At 47.6% G+C, this 17919-nt stretch overlaps 1 protein-coding gene across 5 annotated transcripts in view; it reads left to right on the top strand.

Moving 5' to 3' along the window:
* RAF1 (Raf-1 proto-oncogene, serine/threonine kinase) overlaps nt 1-17919 on the top strand; it is a 1232906-nt gene that overhangs the window by 752882 nt on the left and 462105 nt on the right. For all 5 annotated transcript variants that reach the window (XM_069643941.1, XM_069643943.1, XM_069643946.1 and 2 more), the window contains one exon: nt 1505-1551. In XM_069643941.1, the coding sequence (XP_069500042.1) occupies nt 1505-1551 (47 nt within the window). The remainder of the gene's footprint in view (nt 1-1504; nt 1552-17919) is intronic.

Here is a 17919-nt window from a genome sequence, read left to right as displayed (position 1 = left end):
ATTGCCTTTAATCCTCCGTTCCAAAGGGTGTTAACGCCCCGGAGCCCTCGTTATCCACCCTCGCCCCATAACTTGGGCTGCCAGTTCGTTACCCCTCATTCCAGCCCTCATAGTGTGATACAAACCTATCTTTTCAAATGAGATTGAAGTGTCATTTTCTAACCAGTATAGCAGGGTTCTTGACACGACTAGGAATGTAAAAATCAAGGGAAAACATCCTAACCTCAGTGGTCGAAGTGGGCGGGAGCGGTGCTCCTCTAATTTTTTAAAATACGTTTAAATATTCCTATACTTTTATTTTAAAAAGAAACCGTTCCGGAATGATTTCTTTTTAAAATAAGAGTGTAGGAAGAAGTTGAAACTTGCACTTTCGGGCACTTGTGTTTGGGGGGTTTGTATTGTGTGTGGGAGGGGCGTGGCGATGGGGTTTGTGTGGAGCGGGGCAGGCCAGCCGGGAACATAGTTCCACTACTTCTTTTCGTACACTTCGACCACGGCCTAAACTAGTTTATAAAATCACCCACAGTGAAAGTAGATGACTAGGGATATGCACAATATTATGCCGTTCATAAACTACTGAATTCTATGTATGTTTGCTTCCAAAAGGCAAGCAAGGTGGCTGGCATGTTAATTATAGCACATAATTGTGCTTAGTTTAAAATAAACACAATTAGAAATGTGAGTAATACACGTATTTATTGTTTTTATTAATATCACAAATAGGGAGCAATGTTGCTTGCATATATTTTAGGGCACTGCTTTCTTGGATCCGGAGAAAGCACAAGATACATTACTAGCCTGTACTCATACAAATGGGCTCTTATGAGCTCAAAGCAGAACGCAAAACGTTCCCACTTATAGCAGCAGAGTGATAATGTTGGAGAGATGCTCGCAGGGAGTGGAGAGCGTGTTCGTGCAGGCAAGTTGATGAACTAATAGCCTTCGTAGCATTCTAACCAATAAATAACATCACCTAATTGTGATTTGCTCATGCTTTTTGTACCCTGGACTAAGGCATGCGACCATAATTTTAGGGCCATTACTGGGATTATTCTTTACATTAATTTAGTATTTATATAGCGCTACGAACCCTCAGGTATCTGAGCGCTGCTTATTATTACCCACGGTGTGTGGTGCTTAAGTGATTGCTTGTAGTTATGTAAGCAGTATAATATCCCCTTCCATTCTGCTTTCTCTCAGATCATTTGAAATGTTAATAGAAACAACATGTTTTGAAATCGACCCAAAAAACATTTTATTGCATACTCTTTATTATAGCTCTGCGGCCAAGCACATTTTTTCTTGGACTAGTGTATACAAGATGGACATTTTCAGCACTATTTCCATCACATAAAACCATTTTTGAAAAGTTGTATGCACACAGCGTTTGCTTGGGCGCTCTTATTCTCTGTGGGTGTTCTTATTGATGCTTCTATCAATATCGTTTTAATGACATTGCTGCTTTATTGATTTCTGGATGTTTGATGATTTCTCTTTTTTACAGCTATTTACATGCAAAGAACATCATCCACAGGGACATGAAGTCAAATAGTATCCTTTTTCCTGTCATATCTATCGTTGTACACAGTTTTTGCAGCTCAATCCGCAAAACGGATTTATTTTATTATGTATTGTATCTTGCATGTATAATCCAAGTAGCATAATATTATAAGGAGTTAGGTTTTTTCAGGAAGCCAAACCAAAATAATTGCCTATTCAGCCTGGCAGATGAAGACTTTAGCGCGCTCATTATTCTCTGTGCATTAACATATTGTGTTTTAGATTGTACATATCATCTGTTCCTGCTTTTCGATATTACCGAGGCAGATGACTAGGACTTTAATCCGAAAATGTTACGAAGAATCATGACGCCACTAGGCCGAATGGGAGTATGATTAAAGGTTCACAATTCATTATCTCATCAGGATAATAAGAGCTGTTCCTGATGAAAATCTACATTACAAGCTGATGCCCTATATCCATTTTCAAGGGAATTTCGAGGCCGCTTTACAATACAGCAAATGGCTTTCCCAATTGTTTTTTTTTTTTAACTTCCATGTCAATTTCATTGTGTGATACTATGCCTTGTTACGCCTACACACAGCTGGTCCTCAAATCTCAATTATTTTCAACACTAGCTATATTTGGACAGTTAAAAAGTTACTATTTCCCCTAAAATATTTGTGTTGTAGGGGTAAGGATAGTCTCTCCCTTAACCATTTGGCTGCCCCAATGATGTATGTGTACGCACTAAGTTATGTAAGGGGCCACCTGTGTGCCTGCTCAAGTCAATTCTCTAGATTCCCTAAAGGTAAAGGCAGGCATGAGGAAATACTGGCCCTTTACCTCACGGTCTGCATAAGACATTGGCAAACTGAGACTAAATTTGAAATTAAGACCACCACAGGTATGGTGCTTATCTTGTTACACGTAATGTATACTGGGAGGTTTTAGGGTTAGGACAGTGGGGCTTTTCTTACCTCGTTGGTTTGGACTTCTGTGCTCAGCGTCTCTGCCTGTGCTCTGCATTTGTAGCGGCTCATTAGCTAGGTTCTGAGCATGGTGGTGGCTTTCCTCTCTAATTGTCTAGCGGTCTATGGTCATGAGGTGGTGGAGATGGGTATGGTTGAAGGGTTTGCTCTTAGGTTGCCTTGGGTGTGCCTACCCTTGCCTCTTGGTGTCCTTGGTGCGAGGTCCCTTCCACCCCCCCAAGGAAGGCGCTTTAGGGCCTCCAGTGGTGCCAGTAATTGGGTAATGCTCGTCCCTCTGCAGCTATGGTGCACGTCCCTGTGTTGATGTCTAGATTGGAGTTATTGTTTGGGGGTGGGTCTTCTTTTGTGTCACTACCTGACTTCTTTCGTCCATGTGTGCTTGCTGCAGTGTGTTCTGTTTCCTGTGGTGTCTTTGTCATTCCTAGTCCTTCCTAGCTGATTTTGAGGTGAAAAGCGCGATTTTAAGTAGTTTTCAGAACTTTTAATGATCCTTTGTATTGCATATTTCTTTCGCTTTTTGCTGCCAGGTGGGAGAAAGATGACCCCCCACCCCCCAGTATTTTTTTCTTGTTTAAGGTTTTGGTTCCAGGCGAATGTCCTTGCTTGATCTGAGTGGTGTTGTCGGTCGGATAGATTTTCTTTTGTATGAATTGTGCTCCTTAGCCATGGATTGCTCTGTGCGTTATGCACATTGTTTTGAATGTGATTTGTTGTTTGATCGGCAGCCAATGTAGCATTTTTAGCGCTTAGCGCTGGGTTGGTGTTCCCTTTGCGATAATCTGAGGAGAAGTCTGGCCACTGTATTTCAGATACGCTGCAGTTTCTTCAGCAGGCGTTCCAGAATTCCAAGGTATAGGCTATCGGTATAGTCCAGTCTGGACATGATGAGGAAGACGATGGTGAGTGTTTCATGGGTGAAGGAGAGGAATGGTAGGATCCTTTTTACTGTGTGCATGCAGGAGGAATAAGTATTTCTTGATTATTGCGTTTACTTGTTCTAGTATTAGGACTCCAAGGTTTTTGACTGTTTTTGATGGCATCGGTGCTGTTTCTAGTTCTATGGGCCATGGGGTGTAGTGGTTCTCGTGGTTTTTGGGTAGAACCATTTTTTTCTGTTTTGCCTGGGTTGAGTTTGAGGCTGTTTGTTCCATTCATAGAGTTATTAAAGACAGTCTTCAAGCATTGTTTTCTTCTTGTGCGTCTTCGATTTTGTAGATGATATGTGCGTCGGCTGCATAGTTGTAGCACGTAATACTGTCTTTCTATGAACTTGATTAATGGGGTCAGGTAGATATTGAAGAGCAGTGGGGATAGGGATCATCCCTGTGGTACTCCAGTTGTTTTCCTTGGAATTAATGTAAAAGGTTTAATCCAGACTGTTTCATTTCTATCAGTAAATCAGTGATTCCTGTTTCTTCTAGTATTTTGATGAGGCAATGACGAGATTGTGTCAGTCTGCATTTGTCTTTAGATCGTCCCAGATTGAGAGGAGTGCCGTCCTTGTAGGCCTAAAGCCAATGTGTGCCTTGTCTAGCAGCTGGTGTTTTCCTATGTGTTCCTGTATTAGTCCGTAGTCGTAGGTTTTGAGTATGTTTGTTGGGTAGGGAATGTTTGAGATGGGTCTGTAGTTAGCGAGAACTTCCATGTTGCCTGCCATGTCCTTGCAGAGTGGTTTGATGTATGCAGCACTTTCCCTGTTGCGAGTGATAGGTTAAATTGGTTTCTGTAGCATTCCAGAGGTGTGACCTGTGTGAGGATTGTCTTGTAGATATCTTTAGGGCAGGGGTCCATGGGGGAGCCTGCTTTGTTGCTATTTCTTACCAACTTGATGAATGTCTACTGGTATATGGGGGACATTTTGGACATTCCCCGGTTGGGGGTGTGGGTTGAGTGTTTTGGTTGATTGGTTTGCTTTGTATGATTCGGTGGATGCCACTGATTTTATTTTTGAAGTGGTCTGCAAGGTCTTTGCATAGTTTGAGTGAGGGTACTAGAGTATTGCTGAAACCAAGTGGGTTCTTCATTTAATTTATAATGCTGAATAGTTCTTTTTGGGTGTTGCTGGCTTTTGTGATTGTTGTCGTATTTCTTTTTGGCTTTTTGAATTTCCTTTTGTGTGCTCAGATTTGTTGTTGATATTGTGCTGTCTTTGCCTGGTCGTTATTTTTCTTCCATTCTAGTTTCAGCTTCTTGTTACTTTTCATGGCATCTAGAAGGGGGAGTGAGCCATTTTGCCATTGCTTTTTCATGATGGGGTGAAAGGTTTTTCCTGGCAGATGTTGATTGTTTTGGTGATCTATTTATGAAGTAGGTCTGTTTATCCATTAAGGTCAGCTACATTCAGGTTAGTGGTTGATGGTTTTGTGAGTTCAAGTTGTTCTGTGAGGTTGCTACCTTTGATGGTCTTCCAGTTTATTTTCTTGACGGTTTGACATTTTCTGGGTTGGTTGGCTGCTTTAGTAGGTAGCATGATCACAAATGGCATATTGAGGTGGTGGCTCTAGAGTACCTGTATTGGTGATGCAGTGGAGATAAGGTTTTTGATGGCAGAGATTGCATCGTGTCCCGCAGTATGTGTTGCGCCTTTAAATTATTGGCGTAGTTTAATTGTCTTGAGTTGCTTGACTAGTGATTTTTTATGAGTTTGTGTTTTCTTCTTCAAACCAGATGTTGAAGTGCCCGAGGATTATCAGGTGTTCATGTTCGGCTAGATTGGTGCTGGCTTCTGTGAATGTGTCGACGAATGCTGCGCCGTATGTTGACAGTCTGTAAACCAGAACAAATGTAAGGTTTGTTTTGGGGTTTACTGTTGGGTTGAGGTTTAGGAATTCAGTTTTTGATGTTTAATGGTTCCTCTGTTTTTATTTTCAGAGGCTCCTTATATGCTATTGCAAGTCGTCGCCCTTTTTTTTTTTTTTTTTTTTTTTTTTTTTCTTTCTAGCTTACCTTTAAGCACTTGAAGTTCTCGGGAATGCAGCTGTGTAGTTGTCATCTAGCCATGTTTCTGTGACGAGGATGTCGATACTGCCGTCACACAGTAGGTGCAGTTCATTAAGTTGCAGCGGATCCTTTCAGAATGGTACAGTTTAGTGTTTAATAACTTTGTCTCTCGGTTGTCAGGTTGGTTTACTTCCATATTTCTCTTAGGATGTGATGGTTAATCACTGCGCTCTGATTCATCATCTAGTAGGTTTGCTAAATTAATTATTGGGTTGCTTGTTTCTTCAGGTTCGTCTTTTAAATTGTGTTGTATTCGATGCAGGTGTCCTTGTGTTTTTGTGATCTATGGAGTAAGGGTTTTGATTTTGTTCTTCCTTCTCTCTTTTGGTTCTTTTTTTCTGCATGGTTCGGTAAGTTTTTTTGTTTGTCTAGCAACGTTGGTGGTGGTGCTTTCTTCTGGTGGGTTGTCAGTTGCAAGATACGATGTAAGGTATAGAAATGTCTCTTCTCATGACATTTGTTCTCTTGCCCACTGTGATTTTGGGGGTGCGTTCTGCATTCAGGGTTATCTCCAATGGATGAGAGACGTGGTTAGGTTCTATTTGGTTTATTCCTGGACTTGTTTTTCAGCGTAATCGTCCAGTACTATGTCGTGGCATGTTGCGGTTGTTAGTGGTCAGTTGGTTTAAAGGTTTTGAGTTTAGGTCACAGGGGCAGTAGCCCACATGCAGCTCCTTGGAGGGTTGGAATTATGGTGGTTCTTGGCTTTTTTGCGATGTGATTATAGGTGTAATGGTGTAGTCGGGGCGGTCTTGTGGCTTGATATGGGGGTGGTAATCAAGTAGGTGTGGGGGCTGTCAAAGGTACTGAAGGGGCATCCTTACCCTACAGATTAGTTTGTCTTGGTGGTGGGGTCAAGGGTGTTCCAGGGTTGAACACAATTCTAGGGTGGTTGTTTGGGTGTCTGGCTATCTCGCTGGAGGGTTGTCGGGAGTTACCCACGTTGCGAGAGAGTTCTATTGTACCACTATCCTGGTGGACCCACAGTTGACAGGAGTTTGTGTTTCTTGGGTTGGCAGCGAGAGCAACTCACTTGGTGGTTGTTTGGTTTGGAGGGGCCCTGACCTGAGCTTCAAATTAGTTTGAGATTGAGATCTACCTACCATCAATTATCTTCCAGGGTTAGTTGCTAGTGGGTCTGAAGTCCGGGTATAGCAGTTGTGAAGAGACAACCAACTATGATTTTCCCAGATACTCGTAGAGGCCTATTTTACCAACTATAGTGGTCAATGAGAACACACTTCAATTTGAATATCTAGGATAGTGGGGAAAAAGGCCTAGGTTTCAAAATATAGCAGTCAATGATAGAACACACATCAGGATTTGCCTTTCTGATGGATGTCTAGCTTGCAACTATGGATGGACTGGAGCAGTGTGCTGTGTGTAGTGGAAAGGTTGTGTTCATGTTGAGAAATAATTAAAGGTTGTAGACAGAGTGACAAACCGGGATTGCTGTCCCCTCTGTTTGCACCTTGCCTAACTTGTCAGTTGCTGCTGGTTGACGACTGCTTGCTTCCCATGCTGACACCTGCAGACACCATCTGGAGCTGCTTCTGCAGGAGCTCTCCTTTGCCTCTGGGTCCTTTGCTGATGGGGCTGCAGTGGGCAGGGGGCTACCCCAGCGCAATGGGTGTCATAAGGGCTCTGGGCTAATCGAGTCAGAGATGGGATTACACCTTGGGTAACCACAGTAACAAGTCGGCAGGGAGAGCAAGTGGAAATGGCTGCCAAGAACCGAAGCAGAGAGGCACATTACTGTTCCAGCCAATTCCAAGGGGGACGGTGGGGACAGGAAGAAAGCCAGAAACCAAGGACTACACCCCAGGGACTGCACCCTCTAGATGCAGACCAGCTCAGAAAACGGGGTGGGAGTCCATATAAAACGCAAGATAAACCCCAGAGAATTCCACAAACTAGTAAAAAACGATTGCAAAAAACACACAAACCCCTCCACAAGAGCACTTGAAACCGGCCAAAAACTGGTTGAAATCAGTGTACAACTACTCACTGGGCATCATCCAGCCCCTAAGACTGCTCTTCAAGTGGCTTCCTTAAGGGATGCTTCTAGATTAGTCAGGAAGGCAAGTGGTAATGGCTGACAGGAACAGAGACAGAGAGACACCTGACTGTTACAGGCAATGTTACATCTAAGGATGAAAAATACAACCTTCATCTTTGCGCTCTGTACAGCAAGTTTAAAAGCCAATGATGACAAATGTACAGAATGTTGGCAATTGAATAACACTCCTAAGTAACTACACTAATGTGTTCAGATCTAGGAAGGTATATGACCAGTCTGATGCATCCAAAGTGATTAAAATCTATTTGGATTTAAATACCTAGATATCCCTATGAGCCTAGGGTTTAAGAGAAGAAACATCCTTACCCCTGATAGGCAGGGCAGTTTAAAGAAAGCAAACCTATTCATTCGAATGGATTGCGTCCTCCAACGTATTCCACATCTTTGACAGACTCCCAAAGCAGTACCAGAAAATGGAGGCGGGAAAAAAATGTAGAGTACCCAATCACATGGCGGAATAAAGAACCGATTTACCAAAGGCCATATCTTGACCATGGATGGTATCCAAGGAATAATGTTTAACAAAGGTGTGGATAGAAGCCCATGTGGCTGCAGCACAAATATTCCTAATAGGAACTCCCCATTGTAGGGCTCTGGAAGTAGCCACGCCCCAAGTGGGATGAGCTCACAACCATACAGGAGGGTCCTTACCCGCCACTCGGTAACATTCAGTAATAGTGAGGATAATCCACCTGGACAAGGTCTGTTTGGTAACAGCCTGGCCCAATCAGTGTCCAGCATATCCCACAAACAGTTGATCGTCCCCATTGACCCTGGACATCCTAGAAATATAAAAGCTTAGAGCTCTCCTAGGATCCAGCCTATGGAGTCGCTTATCTTCCTTACCAGGATGAGGAAGAGACTAGAAAGAAGGAAGAACCACTTTCTGGCTCAAATGAAATTCAGAAACTACCTTAGGTAGAAAGGAAGGGCGTACCCTCAGTACAACCCTGTCCCTGTGGAACACAGTAAAGGGCGGCTTAGATGAAAGTGCCTGCAATGCACTCACTCTGCGAGCGGAAGTAACCACAACCAAGAACACTGTCTTGAAGGACAATAATCTCAAAGGACAAGAGTGCAAAGTTTCAAACGGAGCACCCATTAGAAATTTCAAAACCCAAATTCTAATCCCAAACCGGCACCTGGAAAGGGAATGGCGGAACACATTAGTCAGTCCTTTAATAAATTGAGAAATCAAAGGAATCTTAAAAGTAAGAGCATTTTTTCAGACGAGCGCTTAAATATAGACGGCGCCGCCAGGTAACCTTTAATGGTACAAACCTGAAAGCCCCTGTGGGCCAAAGAAAGTAAGAAAGACAAAACCATAGGAATGGAACACTGAAAAGGATCAACATTTTGTCCTTTTCACCAGTCACAAAACGTATGCCAACGGCATAAATTACAGGGATTTTGTCACTGGCCTTCTGGCCGAAAGCAACACCTCCATCACGTCCCAATCCTTGTATCTCAACCTTTCAGATACCAAGCGTGAAGGTTGAGAGTCCTGACCTCTGGATGGAGAACCTGACCCCCTATCGCGAGAGCAGGTCCTCTCGGTATGGAAAACAACATGGAGGTCAGATGGACATTTCCAGACGGTCCGGGTACCATGCTCTCCTGGCCCAATCCAGAGCAATGAGGATCATGTGGGATCCGAACCTCCGTAACCTCCAGAACACTTGAGGAATGACGGACTGGAGGAAACGCGTACAGAGCAGGAAGGTCCAATCCACTACGAATGCGTCTCCTAAGCTCCCCTCTGAGGAAATTCCCTTGAGCAGAATCTTAGACTTCCGGTTGGTACTGATGGTGAAGAGATCCACTTGTGGGGTTCCCCAAAGGGCGAAGATCTCCAGAAGGACTTTGCTCTGCCTGCTCAGAGCCTCCACCGCCACATTTTCGTCTCCAGCCAGATGAACTGCCAAGAGCGAAATTCCCTGCTGGATGGCCCAGAACCAGAGCTGCACTGCCTCTCTACATAACAGGAGTGACCCTACCCCTCCCTTTTTTGTTCGGATAATGCTTGGCCACACTGTTGTCTGTCATAATCAGAAAACACTTCCCCCGCACAGATGGCAGAAAAAGCCTTCAGGGCTAGCCTGATGGCCCTCAGCTCTACTAACAGGTTGATGTGGAGCTTGGACTTCGACGGGGACCAACGACCGCTGGCCGTCAAGTCGTCTGCATGACCGCCCCATTCTGTGAGGGAAGCATCCGTCCCTACAGTCACCTCCGGTCATGGTTGTCTAAACAGTGCCCCCTTCATCAGGTTCCCTTCGTTGGCCCACCACAGAAGATCCTGGGAGACCGAGAATGGAATCTGAATGGGATCCAACATCTTGCCTGAGAACTGCAACCACTGCATCTTGAGGACTCATTGCGGGGATCTCATCCTCAGCCTGGCCTCTGGCAGCAGAAAAATGCCGGAAGCCATGAAGCTGGGTAACGTTAAGAATTCGAAAGCCGGGAGACTCTGGGCATGTTGAAACATGTCCACCATCTCCACAATGTGATGAGCCCTCACCTTGGGAGGCGACCACTTTCCCAAGGACGTGTCGAACACAGCCCCGATGTACTGGAGCTGTTGGGAAGGTGTCCGATGCGACTTCTTGAAATTGAGGGAGAAGCCCAGTCTGTGGAGGGAGCGGCAGGTGAGACCAAGGTGATACAATGCTTGCTCGGGAGAACGCGCATGGATTAGCCAGTCGTCCAGGTAGGAGTAGATGTGAATCCCCCCCTCGCCTGAGATACGCTGCCACCACCACCATTAGCTTGGTGAAGCCCCTCGGGCGGAGGTCATTCCGAATGGCACTTTCTGTGCTTGGGATGAATCGGCACATGAAAGTAAGCATCCTGTAGGTCCAGAGACACCAACCAATCCTGAAGTTGAAGGGCCTGGAGTACGTGAGAAAGAGTGGCCATCTTGAACCTGTACTTCCTGATAAGTTTGTTGAACCAACGGAAGTCCAGGATGGGTCTCAATCCCCTGCCTTTCTTTGGAAATAACAAATAAGGGGAATACCATCCCTTGTTCCTCTCCGCTACGGGCACCAGATCTATAGCCCCTTTCTCTAGCAGGGTCAAGATTTCCTGCAAAAGGAGCGGATCCAGAAGCTTCAAAGAGATTCCACGGTGGATTGTCATGAGGCCACTTTAGGAAGGGAAGGCAGTAGCCGTGGGCGATTATATCCAGCACCCACGCATCCGAAGTAATGGCTTGCCACTCTTCGAGATGCTGTGACAGTCTGCCCCCAACCGGCGAACCATGGGACACGGCCTCATGGCTGTTTCGGAGCGGCTGCGGCAGCGCCTGAAGGCAAAGAGCCAGCTTCCTGAGCGGCTTTGGCACCTCTATTTCTCCGACCACCACAGGTACTTTTACGCTGACCCCTTTGACTGGCGGCCCCTCTCGTTCTACCAAAGGAGGAGCAGTAACGAAAAGAACCTCCCCTCCACTGCTGTCCCCTAAGACGATAAGGCAAAGTTTGACGAACAGAGGCACTCAAAGATTTAGCAGCAGCTTTTGAGGTCTGCAACCTCTCAAGGCTCTCGCCCGCCTTGCTGCAAAATAAATGCACATCATCAAAGGGCATGTTCAAAAGACAGCTTTGCACCTCCGAAGCGAAACCTGACTATCGCAACCACGGTGCTCGCAGCCATGGACCGCCTAACACTGTCAGCCTTGTCCAAACCCGACTGAAGGGATTCACACATGGCATCTTTGCCATCTTGCACGAGAGCAAGGAACCTTTCTTCCCCTTCGGGAATATGCTCAGCCGCTAGAGAAACACAATACCACAGAGTGTATGAAAACCTTGCCAAGGCACAAGTGGAGTTGGCTGACTTCAACGCCATGCTCCCTCGCAGAAAACACCTTGCGTGCCCAACCGTCAAAGCGTTTGTCGTCCCTATCAGGAGGGATAGTAGGGTACGCCGCCTGCCTCGAGGTGGCTGCAGCCTGGAGGTAGACTGGAGGGTAGATGAAAGTTTGTGGGGGTGATTGCAAAGGGTGGAGATTAGGTTTGTGAAATAGGAGGATATGGCAGAGTCCAGTGCAGGGGTCAGGGCAGCAAGGGAATTTCTGTAGGTTAAGAGTAGGATAGGTGTCTGTAATTGCCATCAGCGTCGTATGTCAGGGCGCATTTTTGATTTGAGGGTCTGAATTTCCGAGGTAATCCCCAAGGTGCAGGACTGGGACAGGGCGGTGTGACTGTGCAACCATTTTTGCGTTAGTCATATTGAGTCATAAGTGCATAGTAAAGTCAGAGAAAGTATGGTAAGTGGAAGTGGCATAAACGGGGGAAAGCGACAGGAGAGAGGTCCTCACATCAAGCTAAGGGGTATGATTCCTTTCCTGAATTTGCTTTTAGTCATTGAAGAGGGGAGATGAGGCGTTAGAAAGTGGAGGTACCAAGATGTTAAAGTGATCAATGGAGGAGGAAATCCAAGTAGAGAGCAATGAGATCAAGAGTTCCCAGCAGAGTGAGTGGGTGGGTTGGTCATGGAGGGGATAAAGGGAATCGTCAAGTAGAAGAGTGAATTTCAAGACAAGTGGCTGCAGAGGGTTGTGGAGGTAAAATTCCCAAGCATGACAATGGGGGTGTCAGTTGGAAGTGACTCAAGGGGAAGGTTCAGAAGACTTTTGTAGACTGTTCTCGAATGCATGCTTTCACTGCCAGATCTGTGGATGGATTTTTTTTTTGTGGGGGTGTGGTGGGGAATTTATTCAGAGGGGAATTGATGATACAATTCTGTTAAGGCACGGCCCCTAGCAAACATATGCTTGACTAACCAGGAGCGACTCAACCTGTTGGAGACGAGGACTTGCGTTCCTGTGAGGAACTCCCTAAAGGGTATCCCACAAATTGTGTGATGCAACCAAATTCCTTAAACTCCCCTATGAATCATAAAAGACAACTGGTGTTTCTGGTAAACTGAGTATGGTTTCGGATACAGATAGTATACAGCACTTTCATGGTGGACCCGTATAGCATCCTGATACTGAAGAGCTGGATGTGCATTCAGAAGGAGAGTTCAGAGTACGGGGCACCGAAGCAACCAGAGAAGCCGAAAGAGTGAGGAAAGGAACAAACCATGTGTGAATGGATGGGAGATGGGGAGATCGTGGGGGATTGTTATGGGACCACTCTTACTCGTCCCAATCAAGTTAACAAAAGTATTACATGGAAAGTAAGAGAATGGAAGTTTGGGAATGAGAGAAACCCAAAAACCATAAATATTACGGGATAAATTAAAACTATAGGACACACGTCTGGGGGGAAAGGATATGTCCAGAGACTCTAAAGAAAAAAATATTCCAAAGTAAGCAAAAGAGAAGAGAATCTCCGGGAGAGTTGCAAAGGATGGGTAACGCTACCCTGGGAAAAGGGAAAAATAGCCATATACAGTAAAAGAATCACAATCCTTCATTATGTTAAAGGTACTTATATAACGCACCGTCACCAACGGAATTGGTCCCCAGGCGCTCTGGCAGATCTGTAAACAAGGAGGGCGGGTAGGGCTAGTCGGGTAGAGGGGGAATAGGACAGTGGGAAAAGTGGTGTGCAGGTGGCGGCTTCAGTTCGGTATACACCGTGCGCTGAGCTGTGGTGCGAGTATCAGAGTGGGCAAGACCTTGTTTGCTGTAGGTGCTGTTTATATGTTTGTAGGGTGTTGATGCAGTGTGGTAAAGTGCGTGTGGATTGCTGAGTGTGAGATGGTTGTGTGAATTTTGGGCGCGTTGGGTATGCAGAGATTTGAAAGTTGGGTTAGTGGGGTCTGTATCCTGGTTCTAATACTTCTAGTCCCATTTGAGTTGTGTTCCTGTGGGTGGGGTTGTTGCTGATTCCTTGTTGGCCGTCTGACTGTAGTGTGTGATGGTATGGCACGCACCCAGCTGTATCCTAGTGGCCATTGTATAATGTGATTGGGTATGTCTAATATCTCTCCCTGTGGTGTGGGAGATGAGGTTGGGTGCTCCCTATTCCCTTGCTATCTATTGTGACATGGGTCTGTTGGAGCTTGGTGTGGTTCAGGGCCAGGGTGCTATTGATGATTCGTCCTAGTACTTCCAGTAAATAAAAAAGCTCAAGATTTCTCTGTATAAAAATGATCCAACCTATGGCGAATGTTATAATATTATATGTATATTTCCGTGAGTTCGGTACAACCCGTTCCGCAAATGCCTAGGAATTTCAGCCTCTACCTTGCAGAGATGACATAATCCTTCCGAGTACGGTACATTACTGTAATGACAGAAGTAAACCAAGGTGAAGTTAAAAAATATATCTTCTTATCTTTCCGTTATTAAGTTTCTCAATATAGCTAAAAGGCATATTTAAAGGAAATCCCTGGTATATTTACAAAGTGTAATTATATTTACTAGACAACTTTGTTAAGTTACTGTTCCTATCCCAGATAGAAGCTTTACCCATACTTGCCAATGCGACATTGATAGGTAAGACCAATCCATATCCAGATCGTCCTTCAACCACAATTTTAAGATTCCCAGAGGATAGTCTAGTTTCAGAATATCCACAAAATTGGAAAACCTAGAATCCGGGTTACCTTCTTCCTTCATCATTTTCAAAATGTACCACCATTCATTTTTTAGAGTACATAATCATGGGGGCGTGGCCTGGTGCTCATGGAGTGAGGAGGCTGAAATACCGAGCTCCGGCCGAGCCCGTAATCTGATCCTGAATAGTGAGTCCTATTATCAACAGCACCGAAAATTAAGCTGACCCAGCCGAGGCTGGGACGAATCCCCCTCCTTTGCAGCTTTGTCCAACAAAAATTGGATATCGGGGACCGAGCACGAAGCCTGGCCCGGCGTCCCCCCTGACCTTGGGTGAGACGTGCAAGATGGCGGCCGCGACGGCCTAACACCGGGGACCCGAGCAGCAAAGGCAGAGCAGCAACAGCAGCAGCGGTCGGCTGCGACCCTTCTTCGGCTGCCGCCCGGAGGAGCTCGGCGGACCGGAGGAGGTGAGACCCAGCGTGGACCTCTCGGAGCCCCCGCCGGCGGCTGCCTGAGGACCGCGGCGCCGAGCACTGCACACCCGCTGGAGACCGGGGTGAGGCAGCGGCCTACATCTGGGCGGCCTCGGGGGAAGAGGCCCCTAACGCCGCCAGCATCTTGCAACCCGGGCCATCCAGGTTGCGCAACAGCGGGTGGGAGCCCTTTTGCGGAGCCTGTGGCGGAAGTCACCCGGAGAAGCGGAGGAGACCTCGGGCCTGTGGGACGCACTGAAGGAGGAGCCGCCAGGGGTGGCCTTGGTCGGCGGTAGCCTTTGCGGATCTTCTCCCGACTAAACACAGTGAGACGCAACCCTGAGATGGCGCGGAGCGCATATTAAGAACTACGACAATTTGCCAAACCGCGGGCCCACCTGGGGCTGGCCTGACCTTCTGGGCCCAGACAGCCTGGACCTGGGCCGCTGCCTCTTCCACCCTGAGGGCCCACGACCGACTGGCATACTGAGGCCACAGGCACTGAGCGCCCTCCACCATTAGCCTCTACAACCAACAGGGGCGGCCCCGAGCGCAGCGTCCTGCCTACCTGGCTTACTGGGACACCACCCCTAGCCCATCACGAATGTGGGTCCTCCACCTCCGCGGCGGATAGGTCCCTGGGACTGCACGCCCGTCGGGGGCCTCCCTGGCTACTTGAGCGAGGCAATCCGAGGCGAGGCCCTCCTGGGGGCTGCAACACGCCCCACAAACCTGGGCAGGACACGGCCCTGTCACTGGCGCCATCGAGCTCTGAACGGCAAGGACCTCGAGGCAGCACGTACCCGCTAGACCCAGAGGTGCACCCCAGGGGACTCATATCCTCCTAAACGCTGAGGCAAGCAATAGCCCAGTAACTCGCCTCTTGGACCGGACCACCGACGTTTCTAAGGAGGCCTCTAGATAGACCGTCAGCGGTGTCGGGCCAGGCACAGCGCACACCGCAAACACTCCCCACCAGGACAACACGGAGCATTGCAGGTGGGGTCACTGGCGAAACAGACCGGAGACAGACTGGAGGGGCCCACGCAGCAACCCAGTTTAAAGAGGCGTAATAGCCAAGCAAATAACATTACAATGTCCACCCTGAGAAATAAGCCCAAAACCGCTACAATGGACCCCTTCCTCACGACCAGGGCTCACCCCGCCACCCAATCTACCCCAAAGCGGGCGGCGCCACAGGACACCCAGGGAGAGAGCCCTACAAACAGTGAAGTACTGGAAGCAATAGCGGCCCTAAGGGAGTTCATAGACACTAAGCTAGGAGAGGTAAAGGCCGACATCCAGCTCATCCGTCAAGATGCCCGCAACCTGACAGAGCGTGTCACCAATATAGAATCCACCCAGAAGGAAACGATGGAAGACACGAAAGACCTTAAAGCCGAGGTGGCAGATCTCAGGAGGAAAGTGGGCATCCTGGAGGCAAGGTCGGAAGAGGCGGAAGGACGCGCCAGGCGCAACAACATCAGGATCCTTGGTGTCCCTGAGGGGACAGAGACTTCCGACCCGACTGCATATGTGGAATCCTTAATCCAGCAGGAGATTGGGGCGGAGAAGCTGTCACAGGGCTTTGCCATAGAGAGAGCCCACAGATCGCTCTAGAAGAAGCCTCCCCCAGGCTCCTATCCCCGACCCATTATAGCGAAGGTCCTCAACTTCCGAGACAGGGAAGTGATCCTGAGATTCTCGAGGGAGGGTGGGGTGATTGACGGAAACAACTCCAAAATCACCATCTACCCAGACTATACACAATCGGTACAGAGGGCAAGGAACTCATTTGTCCCAATTAAGGCCAGACTAAGGCAATTAAACTTGAAGTACATGCTGCTGTACCCATCCAGACTAAAAGTTTTCCACAAAGGGAGAGCGATATTCCTTGAAACCCCGGATGCGGCCGCCATGTGGATGGAACACAACAATCTGGCTGAGGTCCCTGAAGAGCCCACCATTGAAGACCGCGTTGCAGCCCGCAAAGCACGATAGCCTGGTGCCAGAGCCTCTTTCTTATGATGCGCACATTGGACCTCACCCTAGAATGACACAATGAGCACGCTGGAACACCAGTATGATACGAGATCGCAACATGATTACGGGGCCTGCCAGGCCTCCCACACATGAGCACGCAATGACAACCCCCGAAAGATCAGTGCAGGCCCGTTGCCAGCACGACCTCGCTCGCGCCGGAAACCCTGATGGGGCCAGATAGCGCGAGAGCACCTGAGCGCTGCACTTCACCGGCAGGAGCTGGGTGCACCAGTTAGTATTTTTTATGTTACCGTTGAGACCGTCCCGCTACCCGGAACAACCCAAGTAACCAATGAGTATCCGACACCGAGAGATGCATCTGGCCGACCCGTAGAACTAGAGCAAGAAACAATGCCTAGTAACACAAGATCATGCGGTGGAGAGGCGAGGGGCCGCCCACGACAGCAACTGCATTCAAGCGATGGCACCACAACTTAACATAATTACATGGAATGTCAGGGGGATGGGAACCTACATAAGGAGGAACCGTGTTCACTCGTACCTGAGGCGCAAGAAGGTCTCGATTGCACTCCTCCAGGAGACACACCTCCTGGCAGACACCACACACAAACTGGCAGACTACTGGGGGGGCAGGGCAGCGGCGCATCTTACTCCAAATATGCACGGGGTGTATATACATGGGTGAGCCCAGACACACCATTTCACCAAATGGGAACAGAAGTGGATAAGGACGGAAGATATGTAGTGGTGTGGGGCATGATAGAGAACACACGGATATGTATTGTAAACTCATACTTTCCCCAGTATGGGGTACCCTCCCACTTGAAACAACTATGTACTAGAATCGTGCACCACAGAGATGATACCTTCCTATGGGGGGAGACTTCAATTGTGTTATGAATGAGGAGATGGACAGGTCTAGGACGCCACAAACCACCAACAACTCTGTCTCAAGGGCACTTCGCAAAGCAGTGGAAGACTTGGAGCTCGTCGACATCTGGAGAGACCTTCATCCAGCCGACAGATCCTACTCATTCTTCTCATCTCCACATGGCCTCCACACCAGGATAGACTACTTTTTCATCAACGGCAAACTCATCCCACAGGTGCACTCCGTGGACTACTTGGGCAGGTCGATCTCTGACCACTCTCCTCTGCTCATGGAACTAAGTCTGAAAGGCCCCAGGACCCCCATCCCGATGTGGCGTATGCCTACGGAGACCCTGGTGGATCCTTCCTTTAGGGACACCCTAGGAGAAAAGTTGGAAGAATACGTAAGAATCAACACGGGGTCAGTCGAGAAGTGGAGCACGCTTTGGGAGGCAATGAAGATAGTAACCAGAGGCGAGG

This window comes from Ambystoma mexicanum, chromosome 2p (genome assembly GCF_040938575.1).
Source record: "Ambystoma mexicanum isolate Mex_15411 chromosome 2p, UKY_AmexF1_1, whole genome shotgun sequence".
NCBI lineage: Eukaryota > Metazoa > Chordata > Amphibia > Caudata > Ambystomatidae > Ambystoma > Ambystoma mexicanum.
Note: the sequence above shows the minus strand (reverse complement) of the source record. Positions and strands in the feature narration are given on the sequence as shown.